This window comes from Apodemus sylvaticus, chromosome 7, assembly GCF_947179515.1.
Source record: "Apodemus sylvaticus chromosome 7, mApoSyl1.1, whole genome shotgun sequence".
In the NCBI taxonomy this organism is placed as follows: domain Eukaryota; kingdom Metazoa; phylum Chordata; class Mammalia; order Rodentia; family Muridae; genus Apodemus; species Apodemus sylvaticus.
Window position 1 is genome coordinate 126,774,006 of NC_067478.1, and position 16,748 is coordinate 126,790,753.

The window sequence follows — 16,748 nt, forward strand, 5'->3', positions numbered from 1 at the left end:
AATCCTGATCCCCAGAATGTGTGTAGCGGAGGGGGCTGTGGGGCACAATCATGATCTCCAGAATGTGTGTAGCTGAGGGGGCTGTGGGGCACAATCCTGACACCCCCACACACACACACACCCAGAAGGTGTGTAGCACATAGCCCTACCAGGGCAGGACAGTATTGATGTCTCCTCCTGCTTGGGGCCTTAGAACCTGCTTATGTGGTTATCCACTGCAGCCCCCTTTCCCCATCTCTGCGTTTGCAGATTCCACACGGGAGGACTTCCTCAGACATGTCTCCCAGGAAAGCCACCTCCCCTCGTGAACTGCTTCCCAGGTTCACTCTGCTCCTCTGCTCTCCTCATTCCTCCCACCTCCCACTACCAAGTCTCGCCATGATGGCTGCGTGACACTTACAGGTTGAAGAGTTCAGTCCAGTGCAGAAAAGGACAGGGAAGGTCCTGTTGGTGCATATGGTCACATTCTCCTTGAGGACGGCCAGTGTCTTAGGTTAAAGCTGATTAGGACCTGGAGGTCTAGCTCAGCAGTTCAGATGCTCTTTGCTGAGGATTCAGTTCCCAGCACCCGTATCTTGTACCTCACAATCACTATAGCTCTAGTTAGTTCAGAGGATCTGACAGCCTCTTCTGGATTCTGTGGGCATTGCACATACCTGGTGTGCATAAATTCATGCAGACACAGTAGATATACTTAGAAAATTTAAAATACAAATAATAATTTAAAAAGATGATTAGTATTAGGAAGTTTGTTTTACTTGATGTGTTATAGGAGTTCATTTAAATCTCTGCCTTCTACCATTAGTTAACTGAAATACAAACTTTATTGATTGTATGGTTGTGCAATTGTGGGAAGCTTGCAGCCAAAGTAGAACAGAAGATCACCTGACATTAGCCCAAACTGGGCTCTCTCTTAACCTGGGCTCTTATTTCTTAGACATGTCTAATGTTATAAGACTTGGCTCTATCTGCTGTAATTTAGGATTGTCTGTGTATTACAAATATTTGAACTTCCTCATGTCTCCTTGTCCATTGCACTAGAATTAACTAGTTGGAGAGAAATGTTTGTAGTATGGGCATTGATGTAGTCATCTGGCAGAAGCCTTTACTGAGTGCCATCAGTGAGCTACAAGGGCCTGCCGTGACAGGAGGCATAGCCCAGACGTTCAGGACCTTTACACATAACGATCATGCTTACTGAGATGGTACCTATATCTTCTTCAGGAACCAGTAACGCTTCCTTAAATTCAAGCCCTTTGCAGGATGTTTCCAGTCTCCCCGACAGCTTAGCTTGTCATTAATACTGTCTGTCCTTGCTAGTGGCTGTGAGTGCCTTAGGCTTGAGGGTAGCTGGGTATTGGTTGCCGGTCTATCTAACTGGAGATGGAAAGGGATTCCAGTGGTAGCAGTGTTATCCAGTATCACTCTCCAATGCACAAGCACACAAAGGTTGCTGTTAGGAAACATGGCCCACAGCACAACACAAGCTGGATAAAAGCTGCTCCTTAGGGGTGCAAAGTACGGCAGAGGAAGAGTGCGGCAGGCAGCCTTTCCTGAGCTAAGTCACCACCCTGTGTTTAGTTCTGTGATATGCCATTAAAGGTCACTTGCTTCTTTCCAGAGCAGCATCAAACTTATTAACCTGCTCTCAAAAGGACCCCCCCATCTGCTCACCTGCATAGCTGCCTCATTACTCATGTTTCTTGGAAAATTAGGGGCTCACACTGCATGAAATGGTCAGTTTGTGTTGACAGAGTTCCAAAGCCAGCAATTAAAACAGCCAGTGGAGTAAGTAATGAGAGAGCTAGAATCAAACCCATCAAGACCACAGGCTCAACTCTGGCTGGAATAAAGAATAACATTTGGTATGTGAATGAGTAATTTCTTCCCAGGATGAAACAAGAGAGAGAGAGAGAGACAGACAGACAGACAGACAGACAGACAGACAAAGAGACAGATTGTGAAGAAAAACAGAAGAGCATGAGTGTATAAAAATATTGATTTTAAAAGATAGTAAACTAAATTAAATGATAAAGTGTTAAGGAGTTTATACACCATAACAGAGGAGTTTCTAACAGTCGTATATAAGAAGCATTTACAAATCAATAAAAAGCCAGCTAAGGATGCAAGAGGGAGGTGATTCATGAAGACATGTAAACTATATTGTTTTCATGTCCCATGTTCTAAATAATGCAAACAAATAAGATCTTTTCAGTACAAGAAAAATCTGTTGTTAGCAAAGACACAAGAATTATGCAGTGCTTTTTTCCTTCTCTTTCTTTATTTCTTTGTTTCCTTCATTTTGTTCTTTGTTTCTTTGTTTCTTTCTTTGTTTCTTTGTTTCTTTCTTTGTTTCTTTGTTTCTTTCTTTGTTTCTTTGTTTCTTTCCTTCTTTCTTTCTTCCTTCTTTCTTTCTTTCTTCCTTCCTTCCTTCCTTCCTTCCTTCCTTCCTTCCTTCCTTCCTTCCTTCCTTCCTTCCTTCCTTCCTTCCTTCCTTCCTTCCTTCCTTCCTTTCTTTCTTTCTTTCTTTCTTTCTTTCTTTCTTTCTTTCTTTCTTTCTTTCTTTCTTTCTTTCTTTCTTTCTTTTGGTAGAATCTCACTAGGTAGCCCTGGCTATCTTAAAGCTCAAACCTTTTCACTTGCCTCTGCCTCCCCAATGTTGCTTTTGAAGGCCTGCATCCTCTCCCCAGCCTCTGGTCATGCTCGTTTTTCCTTGTCTGACATAAACATATTGACTATTCTTTATGTAACTTCAGGGAGTATTTCCACGGATTTAAAATTGCCAGGTAGTTGACATAATTTTTACTATTAAGAGTTTTCCTTGCAGAAATGATGAGAGATGAACTTACAGAATGTCTAACTCATATACAGCAAACATCCACAGTACCAACAGTTATAGACATTGGCCTGGTACAATTAAACCACATAGTCTCAAATGGCATGGCTGTTAGAATTGCTCCTGTGTTTGGAATTGGGAAGATGTGGCAGAGGATAATGTCTTTGCCACACAAGTGTGAGGGTGTGTATTTGAGTCCTTGGACCCCTGAGTTAAAAGCTAGGAGTTACACACCTGTAACTCTAGCGCTTGTTGGGTGGAGTCCAACTAACTCTAGTGCTAGCTAGTGTCAGGAAGTTCACTAAAAATAGGAGTTGCAAGTTTGGTGAGAGACCCTGTCTCAAAATCCATTGAAGAAGATCTTGACCTGTGGCACACACACACACACACACACACACACACACACACACACACAAAGCCAAGTACACACTCCCAAACTACAACCCACACACTCGGATAAGGAGAAAAATCTTAAAATTTTTCTTTAGCAAATCATCTAAAGATTTGAGAAATACTAGAAATAAGTAGCCAGAATATAGAGTGTGCCTCAGACTGTTTAAAGAGGGTCTGTGTTGTTTTACAATACTAACTACTGCATCCAGCATTACCTGTGGGGACTGTATTTCTAGACTTCATCCCTCTGTGTTATGCTAATGAAAAAAGAATGAGCTTAGAATAATGGGTATTTATTTGATTTACAGTTAGGGGATGTAAAGGAAGAAGTGGATTCTTTTTAGAAATCCAGTTTAGTTTTCCACTGAATACTCAAGAAATGCCTCTTACCCTCTCCCTCGATGGAGCCAGTGTCTTGGTTCCGTCCCTGCGTCCAGTTCTTCACCTCCGTCGCACCTCTCTTGTGTACCGTGCCCATGTCGAAGGCCACGATCCTGCTGTGACTGGGTGGTTTGTACTGCTCAGAGGTCCCAGCACAGCCAGCCACCCTCCGAGGTCTGTGAAACCTCACACATCGTGGCCGCTCCAAACGTTCCCTTAACTTCTGCAATGGCCTGTTCGTGCTGGCGTTCTTTCTGGGGCGAACGGATTTCACACTTGGTTTTTTCCTGATTTTCAGTCACCCCACACCATCAACTCACCTTGTTTATGGAAGTGACCCAGCTACTTTCGCTACAATCCCAAAGTCATACATGCAAGCTGGCACCTGTTTAGTCCGTTTATTGTGAAATTCCCTTATGGAAATCTTCTGGTTCCTTTAAAATCCTTGTACTGTCTATAGGATGTGGTCTGTACTCACTCTACCACTTTTACCGTAACTGTCCCTGTACATCATACCAAAGCAGATATTTTATGACACCACCCTTTTGATCAGTCTGGTTGTAACTTCTGCAACTGGGGCGATGGCTCAAGGGCTAAGAACACTTAACTTCTCTTATAGGGACTCAGATTTGGTTCCCAAAACTACATGGTATTACATAACTGTCTGTCACTCCAGTTCCAGGGTATCCCACACCCTTTGACCTCTCTGGATGCCTGAATTCCTGCAGTGAGCCATACACTCACGCAGGCCCACACATAAATAGACAAATACATTTCATGCATAACTTCTGATTCTCACTTTCTGATGCTCCGGTCTCTCTCTGTCCCTCCCTCCCTTCTCAGCAGGCTCTTGCAGTGTATTCCTGGTGGAATGTGCTATGTCACTAAGGGTGGGCTTTGGATTCCTGGCAATTCTCCTGCCTTAGCCAAATGGGATTACAGGCATGTACCACACTCTGCTGTAGTTTCTGCTTTTGTTTGTTTGTTTGTTCCTAGTCTTCTCAGATACCTGAACCAATTCTAATTTTTTCTAAATCCACCAGCCATCTTTTCTTCCGGAGGGCGCATGCTTCAGCAGACACTCCCCGAGGCCTCTCCACACTCCACACCGAGGCTTCACACTGACATTCAGCAGGACTAAGTGACTGTGCTATGGGACCATGTGGCTTTCTTATGGAACTCGTCTGTTTTTTTTTTTATTAAAGCCCCGTCTGCCTCATAAGCAACGGGGCATGCCTCAGACAGCACGGCTGCCGCTGCTCGTTGTTTGCTTTAAAACTCTTCCACTTGGAAGCCCAGTCACACTGCTGTTTCACTTAGCAGTAAAAGGGAGACAGCACTGCTGTTAGTATAAACAAAGTCTGTTTTTTTAATTAAACTTGTTTATTTATTCACTTTACATCCCAATATCAGCCCCCTCTCCTTCCACTACACCCCCACACAGTACACCCCTGCACAGTACACCCTTGCACAGCACAACCCCCACACACACAGTACACTGCCACACAGTACACCGCCGCACAGTACAACCCCGCACAGTGCACTCCCGCACAGTACACCCCCACATAGTACACCCCCACACAGCTCACCCCCCGCACAGCACACCCCCGCACAGCACACTCCCACACAGTACACCCCCACACAGTATACCCCGGCACAGTACACCCCTGCACAGCACACCCTCACACAGCACACCCTCACACAGCTCACCATCGCACAGCACACTCTCGCACAGTACACCCTCGCACAGTACACCCTCACACAGTACACCCTCGCACAGTACACCCTCACACAGTACACCCTCACACAGTACACCCTCACACAGTACACCCTCACACAGTGCAACCTCACAAAGCACACCCTCACACAGCGCGCCCTCACACAGTACGCCCTCGCACAGTGCACTCTCACACAGCGCACCCTCTCACAGTACACCCTCACATAGTGCAACCTCACAAAGCATACCCTCGCATAGTGCACCTTCGCACAGCGCACCCTCACACAGTACACCCTCACACAGTATACTCTCACACAGTACACCCTCGCACAGCACAGCCTCACACAGTACACCCTTGCACAGTACACTCTCACACAGTACACTCTTGCACAGTACACCCTCACACAACACACCCTCACACAGCACACCCTCACACAGTACACCCTCGCACAGCGCACCCTCACACAGTATACCCTCTCACAGTACACCCTCACACAGCACACCCTCACACAGCACACCCTCACACAGCACACCCTCACACAGTACACTCTCACACAGTACACCCTTACACAGTACACCCTCACACAGTGCAACCTCACAAAGCACACCCTCACACAGCGCGCCCTCACACAGATCCTAACCCTAGTCTCCCCTCAACTTCTCCTCTGGCAGCCACAGATTCAGGACAGCCTCCACTCCAGTTATTGGGGATCCCACGTGAAGACCGACCTGCACATATACTACATATGTGTGAGGGCCTCGGTGCAGCCCATACTTGCTCTTTGGTGGTAGTTCAGGCTCTGGGAGCACCCAAGGCTCCAGGTTATTCGACTGTTGATCTCCCTGAGAAGTCCCTATCCTCTTTATGCCCCTCCATCTCCCTCCATCTCCATAAGACTTGTTGAGCTCCATCTACTGTTTGGCTGTGGGTCTTTGCATCTGTTTCTCTCAGTAGCTGGGTGGAGCCTCTCAGAGGACAATGATGCTAGGTTGCTGCCTGCAAAAATAACAGAATATCATTAATAGTGTCAGGGATTGGTTCTTGCCCATGGAATGGCTCTCAATTTTGGTTGGGTTTCCCTCTGTCTCTGCACTTTGTCCCTACACAGCTGTAGACAGGACACATTTTGGGTTGAAGGTTTTGCAGGTGGGCTGCTGTCCTATACTTCCACTGGCTGCTTTTGCTTTTTGTATTTGTTGAGACAGAGCCCCACTATGTGGAGTATGGTTGTCTGCCTTGACTTTGAACTCACAGCAATCCTTTGGCCTCCATTTCCTGAATGATGAAATTATGGGTGTGAGTCACTATTCCTGACTTAAGTATTTTCCAGTCAGCCTCTAGTCTAAAGGAATTTATCTTAATTTAAAAATGCCCTTCTTCATCTTGTGCTGAGAAGCCATGGAGCTGGCATAGGCTTTAAGTAAGCTTCCCTCTGGTGACCTATTTTTCTGAGAATCTTTGTTGAGTTGAATTTTTATTGAATATTAATAAGCAAAAACATCTAAGACTGAAAACTGGCAAAAATAACTATCTCTATTGTACCTTCTCAGTCTCCATTGGAAGGGGTGGGGCCTTGGGAGGAATTACTGTACACACTGCAGCCAAATCTCTAAAGGGATGATTTCAGACTCTTATATCAGGGGTCTGCTGATCACACGAGGGTGTGATTGTGTGGCAAAGCTCATGGATGCTACGTGCTTGTGGCTGTGATTCACGTAGTGGTAAGACAGAGGGACAATGAGTGGGAAGAGCCAAGTCTGGGGGAGGCCAGGACAGAGGCCTTCACCCTGCCTGCGGCGGCACACAGAACACGCTGCGTCCCTTCAGCCAGAGTTCTGAGTGTGCACGCTCGCCATGCTGCTGTTGCAAGGCAGCATTCAGACACTGGAGAGTCAGTACCCAGAGCTTCACTGGAGGGTAACCATGTGACCACCTGCCCACATCTCCCCAGAAGGAAAGGAAGTCTCCCCCATAAGCCATATTGCTTTCAGGCACAGTTTCGTTTAGGCACCTTGCCATTTTATCAGCTAATGAGACTTTGAGCACATTTGGAGTCACAATCTGTACCCCAGAAAACCAGATTAGGTCACCTGTCCTCAATTGAAACAGCCCAACTAGTAGTAAAAAGCAAGACAGGTTTATTTGATGTGGTTACATTGGGAAGAGGGAAAATGGGCCCAAAGGGACATCTCCTACCGGGTTCATCTTTGATCCTGAGGCGAGATTACGAAGTAAATATAGGGCCAAGGTTGTGCATTATCTAAGCAGTCCTGGTCAAGGTGTGGGGCACAGGTTCCCTTGACTGGAGACAGGCTCCCAGACCTTTTTGTTTCCCAGTGTGAGATCCTTGGGATATTCCCACTTCTTGGCTGCATCATTTCCGAAGTCTGATGGTTGGATTTAGGGACTCAATTCAGTAATGCCAGGCTGGTTACTACAGGAGTCCTCTTGGCCAGTACAATCTGGTACTGGTCAAGGTCAGTCTTGTTAGTAGCCCTTCTTATGTCAGCAACCAGGCTGCAGGTCTGACTCTTCTGCTCAGCCCTGAGCCAGAAACAGCCGCTTTGACTCTGAAGGTTTCTCCCGTTTCTACTGTCTTCTTATGCGCTCGTTTGCACTGTCAATGATGACGCCTATTGAAGAAAATTAAATCTTTAAATGGAATGTTGCCTGAAACAGGATGTTGTGCCCAGAGCTTGCCTTGGAGAAACCACTGTCACCTCTTTCCAACTCCTGCTTTCACTCTTAGTGGTTTTTGAGGTTTGAAAGTGGTCATATGGAAGCTACTGGTACCGCAGAATGTATCACAGCATATATCACAAATTAGACTGTCTCTTCAAGAGCTAGCGCCTCCCTCCGATGCCAACTTAATTCACTTTCCTAGAAGATGATAAGAAAAGAAGTGGTGCGCTTATCTGGAATCTCACTTTTCTGGGAACTACACTGGTCCTAAATGATTTTTCAGAGCCAGAAAATATTTGGCTGGAACCTACCTAATTTTCAACATATGTTAGTTTAAACTTTGGAATTCTCAACTTTAGGCCCCACGTGAGGCGCTGATAGTGCTGGCTTATTTATAACTACATTGCCAGATACATGCTAAGTATGTGATCATCTTAAGAGGTTTCAAGTAAAACTCCTGATTCTGTGATGACCCGGCCAGGGAGGTGAAGCTGCAGGTTGACCCTCTTGCTGCCTCTGCTTGGCTGTGTTACCCTTGCCAATTTCTCAGAACCACCGTCTGGTCCCAGGTTACCCATCCGTGGCACTCCCCTGCAGAGAGCACGCCCTCCTCAGCTGCTTTCGTTAATTCCAGCAGCTGCTGGACAAGGGAATGGGGCAGGAAAAGTGGCCTGTGCGACTGTATAGATCCAGTGCTCTCCCAGGGTGTCTGACTATGGCACGGAAGAGGAGAGACAGCCAGCAAAGCAATGAAACTGTCCCAGCAGCTCTCTCCCACAGCGAGTGCGGCAGGAGGAAGAGGTGCTGCTGGTGTTGGTGGACCTTCATTCACTGTGGTCAGCACTCTCTCTGGTTTTGGTTCTGCTGAGAAAATGCATTTGCCAGATTTTCCTCAATGGTGTGTCGCCTTCTTGATTACCATCCTTGAACACTGCTTTTATTAACATCCAGAGTTGCTGTGGAGCAGCTAAGATCTTTTGGGCTTACCTTCCCTGTTCTTCTGCAGGCAGCTCTGCCAGGTTCCCCTGCCTCCGGTTTTCCGGGGCAGTGACTTCTGCTCACAGTTCTTGTCTCCTTTCCTCTTTTTTCCCTGCCTTCTTCCCTCATCTCTTTCACTCTTTTCTATTTCTTATTAAGTTTTCTACATATGAAGAAGTGGATTCCAGGGTGAACCTCTCACACATGTATATAATTATTCATTGTCCTGCCCACCCACACAGAGTGTCCTACTCCAATCCCCATTGCCCCGCCCTGTCTCCCTCAAACCACACTCCTGTGTCACGATAGACACATCGATTCCATCAGCTTCTCTTGCTGTCCTTCCTCTCCACTCGGACATCTTTGCTTCCCTTCATAGGCTGAATTAATTCACCATCGATTGTTTGTGTCGAGAGACATTTCTACCATTTTCTCTCAGAATTTAGTGCTTTTCTGACTCTGTAGAGTCTCATATGCCTTTGTATTCCTCTCTGGAAATTTCTTCCCATAATTTTACTGTGATTTTAATAGGGCTTTTTTTTTGTTTATTATAGTCTTTTTTATCTCATTTGGGAAGGTGTCATAGCTTGCATCCTACCCTTTGATGCTTAGCTGCGTGTGCGTGTCTGTATTTATTGTGACCCCCATTCACTATAAGCTCTAGTGAGTTGGAGCTTCATTAAAACTGTTTGAAGAAATCAGTATTTAATGAGGGTTTGTGGAGTTCACGCTGTCCTCACTCCCTCTGTGTATAGATTCATGAGACCTTGTGGGGTTCACTCTGCCCTAACTGCCCCTGTGTATAGGCTCATGAGGGTTTGTGGGGTTCACCCTGTGCTCAGTCCCTCTGTGTATAGGCTCATGAGGGTTTGTGGGGTTCACCTGTGATCACTTCCTTCATTATAGACTCATGAGGGCTTAACCCTGTATCAAATACTGGGCTTTTATTTCTTAGGCAGATTCGCAGATTGGCCGAGAGCATCAGAACTTCTACGAAGCTTCATTAGAATATGTCTTTAAAATCCAAGAGGTCCAAGAGAAGAAAAAGTTCGAGTTTGTGGAACCGGTAAGTTTTATTTATTTTTTTTATGTATAACAGCCTCAAAAATGATCTATGAGAAAATTGTTTTAGAGCAAGTTTTTCGTTTGAAATTATAATTAATGAAAAATTTTTTTGGAAAAGGAAATCGGGGATGGATAAATACCTTTAGGGCAGTAAATTCCTCTGTATCGATTTTTAATGGTATGAAATGTGCCAGTAAAACCCATAGCATGCACAACTCAAACACTGGATTTTGGTTTCAGTCAATAATGTATCCATATTGACTCACTGACTATAATAACTCTTCCACAGGAATGCAAGCTATCAACCATAGAGGCCATATGTGTGGGAGGAAAGATGGGTGGGTACTTGAGGGGGTTCAGGAGGACCCTCATTCCTTGCAGATAGCTAAAACTATACTACAAATAAAAGCTATCAATTTAAAACTAAAAAAAAGATGTGCATTGCTGCAGCGGTGAAGTCTGATTAGTTGACTTGAGTTGTCTAGGAAATGCCCAGGGGATGAAGGACGCTCACTTTTGATTATATTTGGGAGTGCCTTTCAAGAGAGGATTAACTGGGGGTGTGGGAGGGGTGTGCTAACCATCCTGAGTGTGAGTGGCATGTTCCTGGACTCAATTAAGCTTATTTCATTTTCTTAGCATTTTTGTCCAAGTATGGCCTAATTTGTAACAGTATTGCTCACACGAGCATCTTCGTAAGGTGGCATCTGTTATAGATAAGGTCGGCTCTGGCAACAGGGCAATTTTCTGATGCAGGTCCATAGACACGGCTCAGTCCCCATGAGATGAGATGACAGGCTTGCTAATGCCTAAGGAAAACATAGAGGAGCACCTCCTTCTCCCGATGACAGTCTTCGAGATGCTCACTTTGCATAATGAAGATGAAATACCCTATCTCTGCTTTAGAGAGACAATGACATGGTGAAGAAACACATCTGTCATGATCTGCTTCCGTGTGGGACCCCACCAGACACATGCAATGAGGAGGGGCAGAGCCTGCGAGAGTGTGGGTCCTCTCCTGAGCTGCAGGCTCTCGGCTTTGGAGTCCACCAACTCGGTCCTACAAACAAGGCACTCTGTATCATAAGGCTAGTCCCTGAGCCAGGAGGATTAGGAGCTTTGGAGACACAACTCAGTTTTAGGAATTTAATTTAATTTTCTACCAACTTCCCTGGGAACTCTGCTTGCTGAAGAGCTAAGCAGTCAAATTCCCTTAGAATAAAAAAGTAACTAATACCAAACAGCTCTTCTGATCATATTCCATATGACTTTAGAGGAGGCCTTCTGAATCTCACTGTGGCCTGTGAATGGCTCCTTAGCCTAGCAAGCCATATTTTATGACAGAGGCCACTACTTATAATTCCTAGTCCCCTCTTTTTTCTAAGCCCTGACAGAAAGCCCCATGATGGGGTTTTATTGGGGAGGGTAAGATTTTGCAAAACTTTATATATGTGTATGTGTCTGTGTGTGTGTGTATACCGTGCATCTGTGTGTGTGTGTGTGTGTGTGGTGCACGTGTGTGTGTGTGTGTGTGTGTGCTGCACGTGTGTGTGTGTTGCACATGTGTGTGTGTGGGGTGCACGTGTGTGTGTGTGGGGTGCACGTGTGTGTGTGTGTGTGGGGGGGTGCACGTGTGTGTGTGTGGGGGGGTGCGTGTGTGTGTGTGTGTGTGTGTGTGTGTGTGTGTGTGTGTGTAGGCCAGAAGAGAGCGTTAGAGTTCAGAGAGCTGGCATTAACAGGTTGTGTGATTCCTGATGTGGGTGCTGAGAACCAAACTTGCATCCTCGGGAAGAAGTGGAAGCTCTCTTGAGCACGGCCCCACCCTCCTCCTGGCACACACTGTAGTTTAGGAAGCCACACTTCTTTCCTCTTCCCTAGGCGGAGAACTCCTGGAACATTTGCCTCTCGGCATTTCTAAGTTGAGGCCTTTCTTAAACCACAGTATGAGAGCTCATTAATTCTTACCATTTAATTTTCCCTGCACATTTCTTCCATACATGTTTCCGTGTCTTTCTGGCTCTGCCCACTGATTGTGCAATCATTTCTTGTTTTTCCATCCGTGTACCTCCTGGAGAGTGACTTAGGCATTGGCTCTTGCCTCATTTGAACTTCTTTATGCTTGGTCTGTCTGGAAACACTCATGTCCTCTCTCTATGATAGGACCTTAGTTTTATCAAGAGGAGATTTTATAATTATTTGTTCACAGATGGCAAGCAAAAGGTTTGATTAGCATTCTTGAACTGTGGGAAAATGGAAGCTTCTGTTCACTTGAAGTCTCTCTCTCTCTCTCTCTCTCCCCCTCTCTCTGTCTCTCTCTCTCTCTCTGTGTGTGTTTCCCCTTACCTTATCCCAAATTGTGACATTCCACTTACCCTTCTTGGTACATGCCTTTCTTATGAGGACAATCAATTTATTTCATTGTGTATACAAGTTTCCTGATGCGTGGGGAGGGAATCTATTCAGATATTCATCAATGACTGTTTGTTTCCTAGTTGTGAGACTCCTGAGAGTCTTGTGAAGAATTGGTTAATCAGAGATTTGCGGTGTGTGGGGAAAGATATATTTGGTTCGTTGTTTGAGGGTGCTCAGTCACTGTGATAGAGAAGGCAAGGTATCCATGAGAGATGGTTAAGATTTGGGCAGAACAGAAAACTAGAAGCCAAGCGGATGGTAAACCGTAAGTCTTACTTGCAGTGACTCATTTCCTCCAGGAGCAGCCCACCTCCTGAAGGTTCCACAGCCTGCCTAACAGTGCCACCAGCTGGGAACCCAGTGTGGCCATGGGAACCAAACTCTGCCGTGGTCACTGCTCTGTGTGTCTGTCTGCTCCTATCACAGTGTGCTGCACATTTATGCTGTCTGACATTAACATGTGCAAGGTTTCCTACTCTATTTTAACTAAGAGCTCTTTGGTCAGCTAGTATTGTTTCCCATGTGAATTTAGAATCACTGGGTTCTGCAAAGATGTAAGATGTGGTTTGGATTTTCCTGTACCTGTCTATCAATGTGGAGAAAATGTCATCTTAACAATTTCAAGTTCTTCAAATTGTAAAAGGGAGGGATTTTCATTTGTTTCAATTTTTTAATTTATTTATGCTGTGTTCATTCATGACTTTCAAAATATGTTTTGAATTAAATTTAATGAATTAGTTCCTACGTATTTTAATCCTTTAAGGGAGTCAAAGAAGATGGGAGTTTTCCTAATTTCATTTCAGATTTTTTGTTTTGTTTTGTTTTTGAGTGTGCCAGTATAAAGTCAGCCTTTCCACACTGACCTCAGAGGTGGCTTATTAGTTCTATTAGCTTTCTGTAAAATAGATTCTTTAGGATTTTGTGTATACAAGTTCAGGGAAGTTGCAAGTGGTTATTTTTACGATTTGCTTTCTAGTCTAGATGTCTTGTGTGTCCTTTCGCACACGTGTACTCTGGTGTGCAGTGTCCTCCACGGGCCCATGTGTTTGAATGTGTGCCCCAGTTTCCAGATGTGGAACTGTCAGGAGTTGGTGTGTGGCTGGAGGAAGTGGGGGCTATGAAGCACTGCTGCAGCTGGGTCTGCCCCCTGCCAGGCGCTGCACACACTCTGTCCTCTTAGTTCGCCCAGTGAGTTGTGTGTGTAGAGATGAATAGCTAATGCGTGCGCACCACATCCATTTGGATTTCAGTCAGGTGGGAAAATTATAAACGTGTATTTAGTTCTAAAAATTATCTACAAACATGGTGTCAGTGTTGTTTATTGGTCTGGTTTGAGGACTAATAAATTACAATTTGACTCCAAACACCATGGAAATAATAAAGTGTGGTAGAGTTCCCTGGTGCTAAAGGGATGTGAGTCTGGAGTAAAAGCACTCGCCCCCAAGCCCTGTTACCTGAAAGCCGTATGGTAGAAGGACAGCGCAACTCCTCCCTGATTGTTCTGTACGTGTGCACTGTGACACACTCGCCCACACACATGCACTACACTCAAAATAATAAATACACTCAAAATAATAAATGCAAAATAAAATTATCCGTCAATTAGTAATGGTTATCACTGACACTTTTGGGAAGGTCACGTTTACTCTACAGGGAGCTTAAGCCTTTCTTCTTTCTGCTTGTTTGTTTGCTTTTCCTCCACTGACCAAAGAAGATGAGGGTCTGGGAAGGGCAGGTCTTCCTATTTCCAGGGTCTTTCTCTCATCTCCCCAGCCATCAGCCTGTTACACACACACACACACACACACACACACACACACACACACACACACTGCCCTTTAAAAAGTTGTGCTCTACCGCCATCTAGAGGCTTTTCTTTCACACTCATTTCTGTTTAGACTTTCCCAAGTGGAAATAGGTGACAGCTCTCAGCATGCCATTAATAAATACTTCGGATTTATATATTTTACTTTGTGTGTGTATGCATTTAGCCTGTATGCATCTTTGTGAACCTTATATGTACCTAATACCTATGGGGGCCAGAAGAGGGTCACTCAGATCCCTGGAAACCGGAGTTACAGAGCATTACAAGCTGCCGTTTGCATGCTGGATGTCAGTGTCCAGACCCTCTGCAAGAGCAGCCAGTACTCTTAAAGTCTGAGCCATCTCTCCGTGTGTAACTTTGTACTTCAGTACAAGTGTCCCCTCCCCTCTGGGTGCTTAGAATGTGTCTTGAGAGAAAATGGACGCTTCCGATGAAGCAATTCTGCAGTCCCACTGACAGGTGGATTTCTGCCTGTGGCAGGCACTGTGTCAGAAATGCTTAGGATCAGAGCAACCTCGTGGGGGACAGAGGTGCTGGCATCATGAGTTTTAAAGTCCAGTTAACAAGCAGGTCCCAGTGGAGAATGCTAGCTCACCACAGTCTATCAAATGACTCCCAAACTAGTGACTTGACAAACATCAGAGGTCTTTTTCTCTGTGTGGGTAGGGGTGTCTCTCAGGTAGTTCTGGACACAGCAGCAGGCACGTGACACTTCTGTTTGTGTCTTATCTTTTAATAGATAAACTAACTGTACTCCAGAGCCTCTTACCAGCCTCCAGGAATCCATACACACCATTGAGATACCATTACATTTCTGACACACAGTCTGTCCTTCCCACCCCATACTCTGAGAAGTCAGAATATTAGAAAAATGTATTTAGGAGTATTAGGCATTTTATAGATTTACTGCAATGTTTTTAAAAATATCTTCCCTGTAAATTTAATTACCTGGGTGGCTTCTGATGGCTTTGAAAATGACATCCGCACCTTATTCTAATTCACAGTGGGAGAGTTTCACCTCAGGCTAATTACTGAGGCCAACAGAGAAAACACTCTTGTAATGGCTAGTCAGAGGACTCCTGTTAGTTATGCATTTCAGAAGTATTTTAACATTTTTAACCTTTGAAAATGTCTAGATCTACACATGCAGGGCCTAACTGGAAGTGTTTGAATCCAATTTTAAGCTCCAGGTTGATCTAAACTGGAGAATTAAGTTAAATGAAAAAAAAACTTAAGAAAACAATTTGAAAGTGTTTTTTAAAAAAGACTCCTAAAAATGAGCATAACTCAGAGTGGAGTTGACTTACCTGTTGAAAGAGAAGCATGAAGCCATCCTTTTCTAGTCGATCTGTCTCATCTAAGCATCGGCAGTCTTGATAAACACGAGATGACTCTTGGGTCCTCCGGCCTCCCACAAAGAGGAGGAGGAGAGAGACACTACTCTCAGGAAGATGGTTTCAAATAGCCTTTCTCTTTTTAATTTGGAAAATAACAAATGGCAAAGTATGAGCTTCTTTTGAAAACATTGTCCACTTTATTGCAGCAAGAAGCTGTAGGCTGACTGAGTTGGTGACTAAGGCTATGGAATAAAACGGCAGTGAATTATATAAAGTATCAAATTCATCATTCTTTTCTAGATAAACTTACTAATATACATACTTGTCCCATAATTTTATGATAAGCCCTCCTTATTTACAGATGCAAGTATAGAGTAATTAAATACAAAAGAATTTGTGTTTTCAAGGCTAGGAATATGGAATTTCTTTCCTGAAGATTCTACTTATAATAGGAAAGCTCATGTGATTCTCTGTTCTGACTCAACTCTTAACCAGCTTTGAATTCTTGAAAAGCCTTCCTGTCACTGTACCAATACCATGCAGTTTTTAACACTATTGCTCGGTAATATTGCTTGAGGTCAGGGATACTGATTCCCCCAGAATTTCTTTTGTTGTTGAGAATAGTTTTAGCTATCCTGGGTTTTTTGTTATTCCAGATGAATTTGAGAATTGCTCTTTCTAACTCTATGAAGAATTGAGTTGGGATTTTGATGGGTAGTGCATTGAATCTGTATATTGCTTTTGGCAAAATGGCCATTTTAACTATATTAATCCTGCCGATACATGAGCATGGGAGGTTTTTCCATCTTTTGAGGTCTTCCTATATTTCCTTCTTCAGAGTCTTGAAGTTCTTGTCATACAGATCTTTCACATGTTTGGTAAGAGTCACCCCAAGGTACTTTATACTGTTTGTGGCTATTGTGAAGGGGGTCATTTCCCTAATTTCTTTCTCAGCCTGCTTATCCTTTGAGTATAGGAAGGCTACTGATTTGCTTGAGTTGATTTTATAACCTGCCACTTTGCTGAAGTTTTTTTTTTTTATCAGCAGTAGGAGCTCTCTAGTGGAGTTTTTTGGGTCACTTAGGTAGACTATCATGTCATCTGCAAATAATGATAGTTTG

General features: G+C 44.4%; 1 protein-coding gene across 1 annotated transcript in view; it reads left to right on the forward strand.

Moving 5' to 3' along the window:
* The window catches only part of Arhgap42 (Rho GTPase activating protein 42), a 220,999-nt gene that overhangs the window by 149,669 nt on the left and 54,582 nt on the right, over positions 1-16,748 (forward strand). The window contains exon 6 of the mRNA XM_052189140.1: positions 9,944-10,054. Coding sequence (XP_052045100.1) covers positions 9,944-10,054 — 111 coding nt within the window. The remainder of the gene's footprint in view (positions 1-9,943; positions 10,055-16,748) is intronic.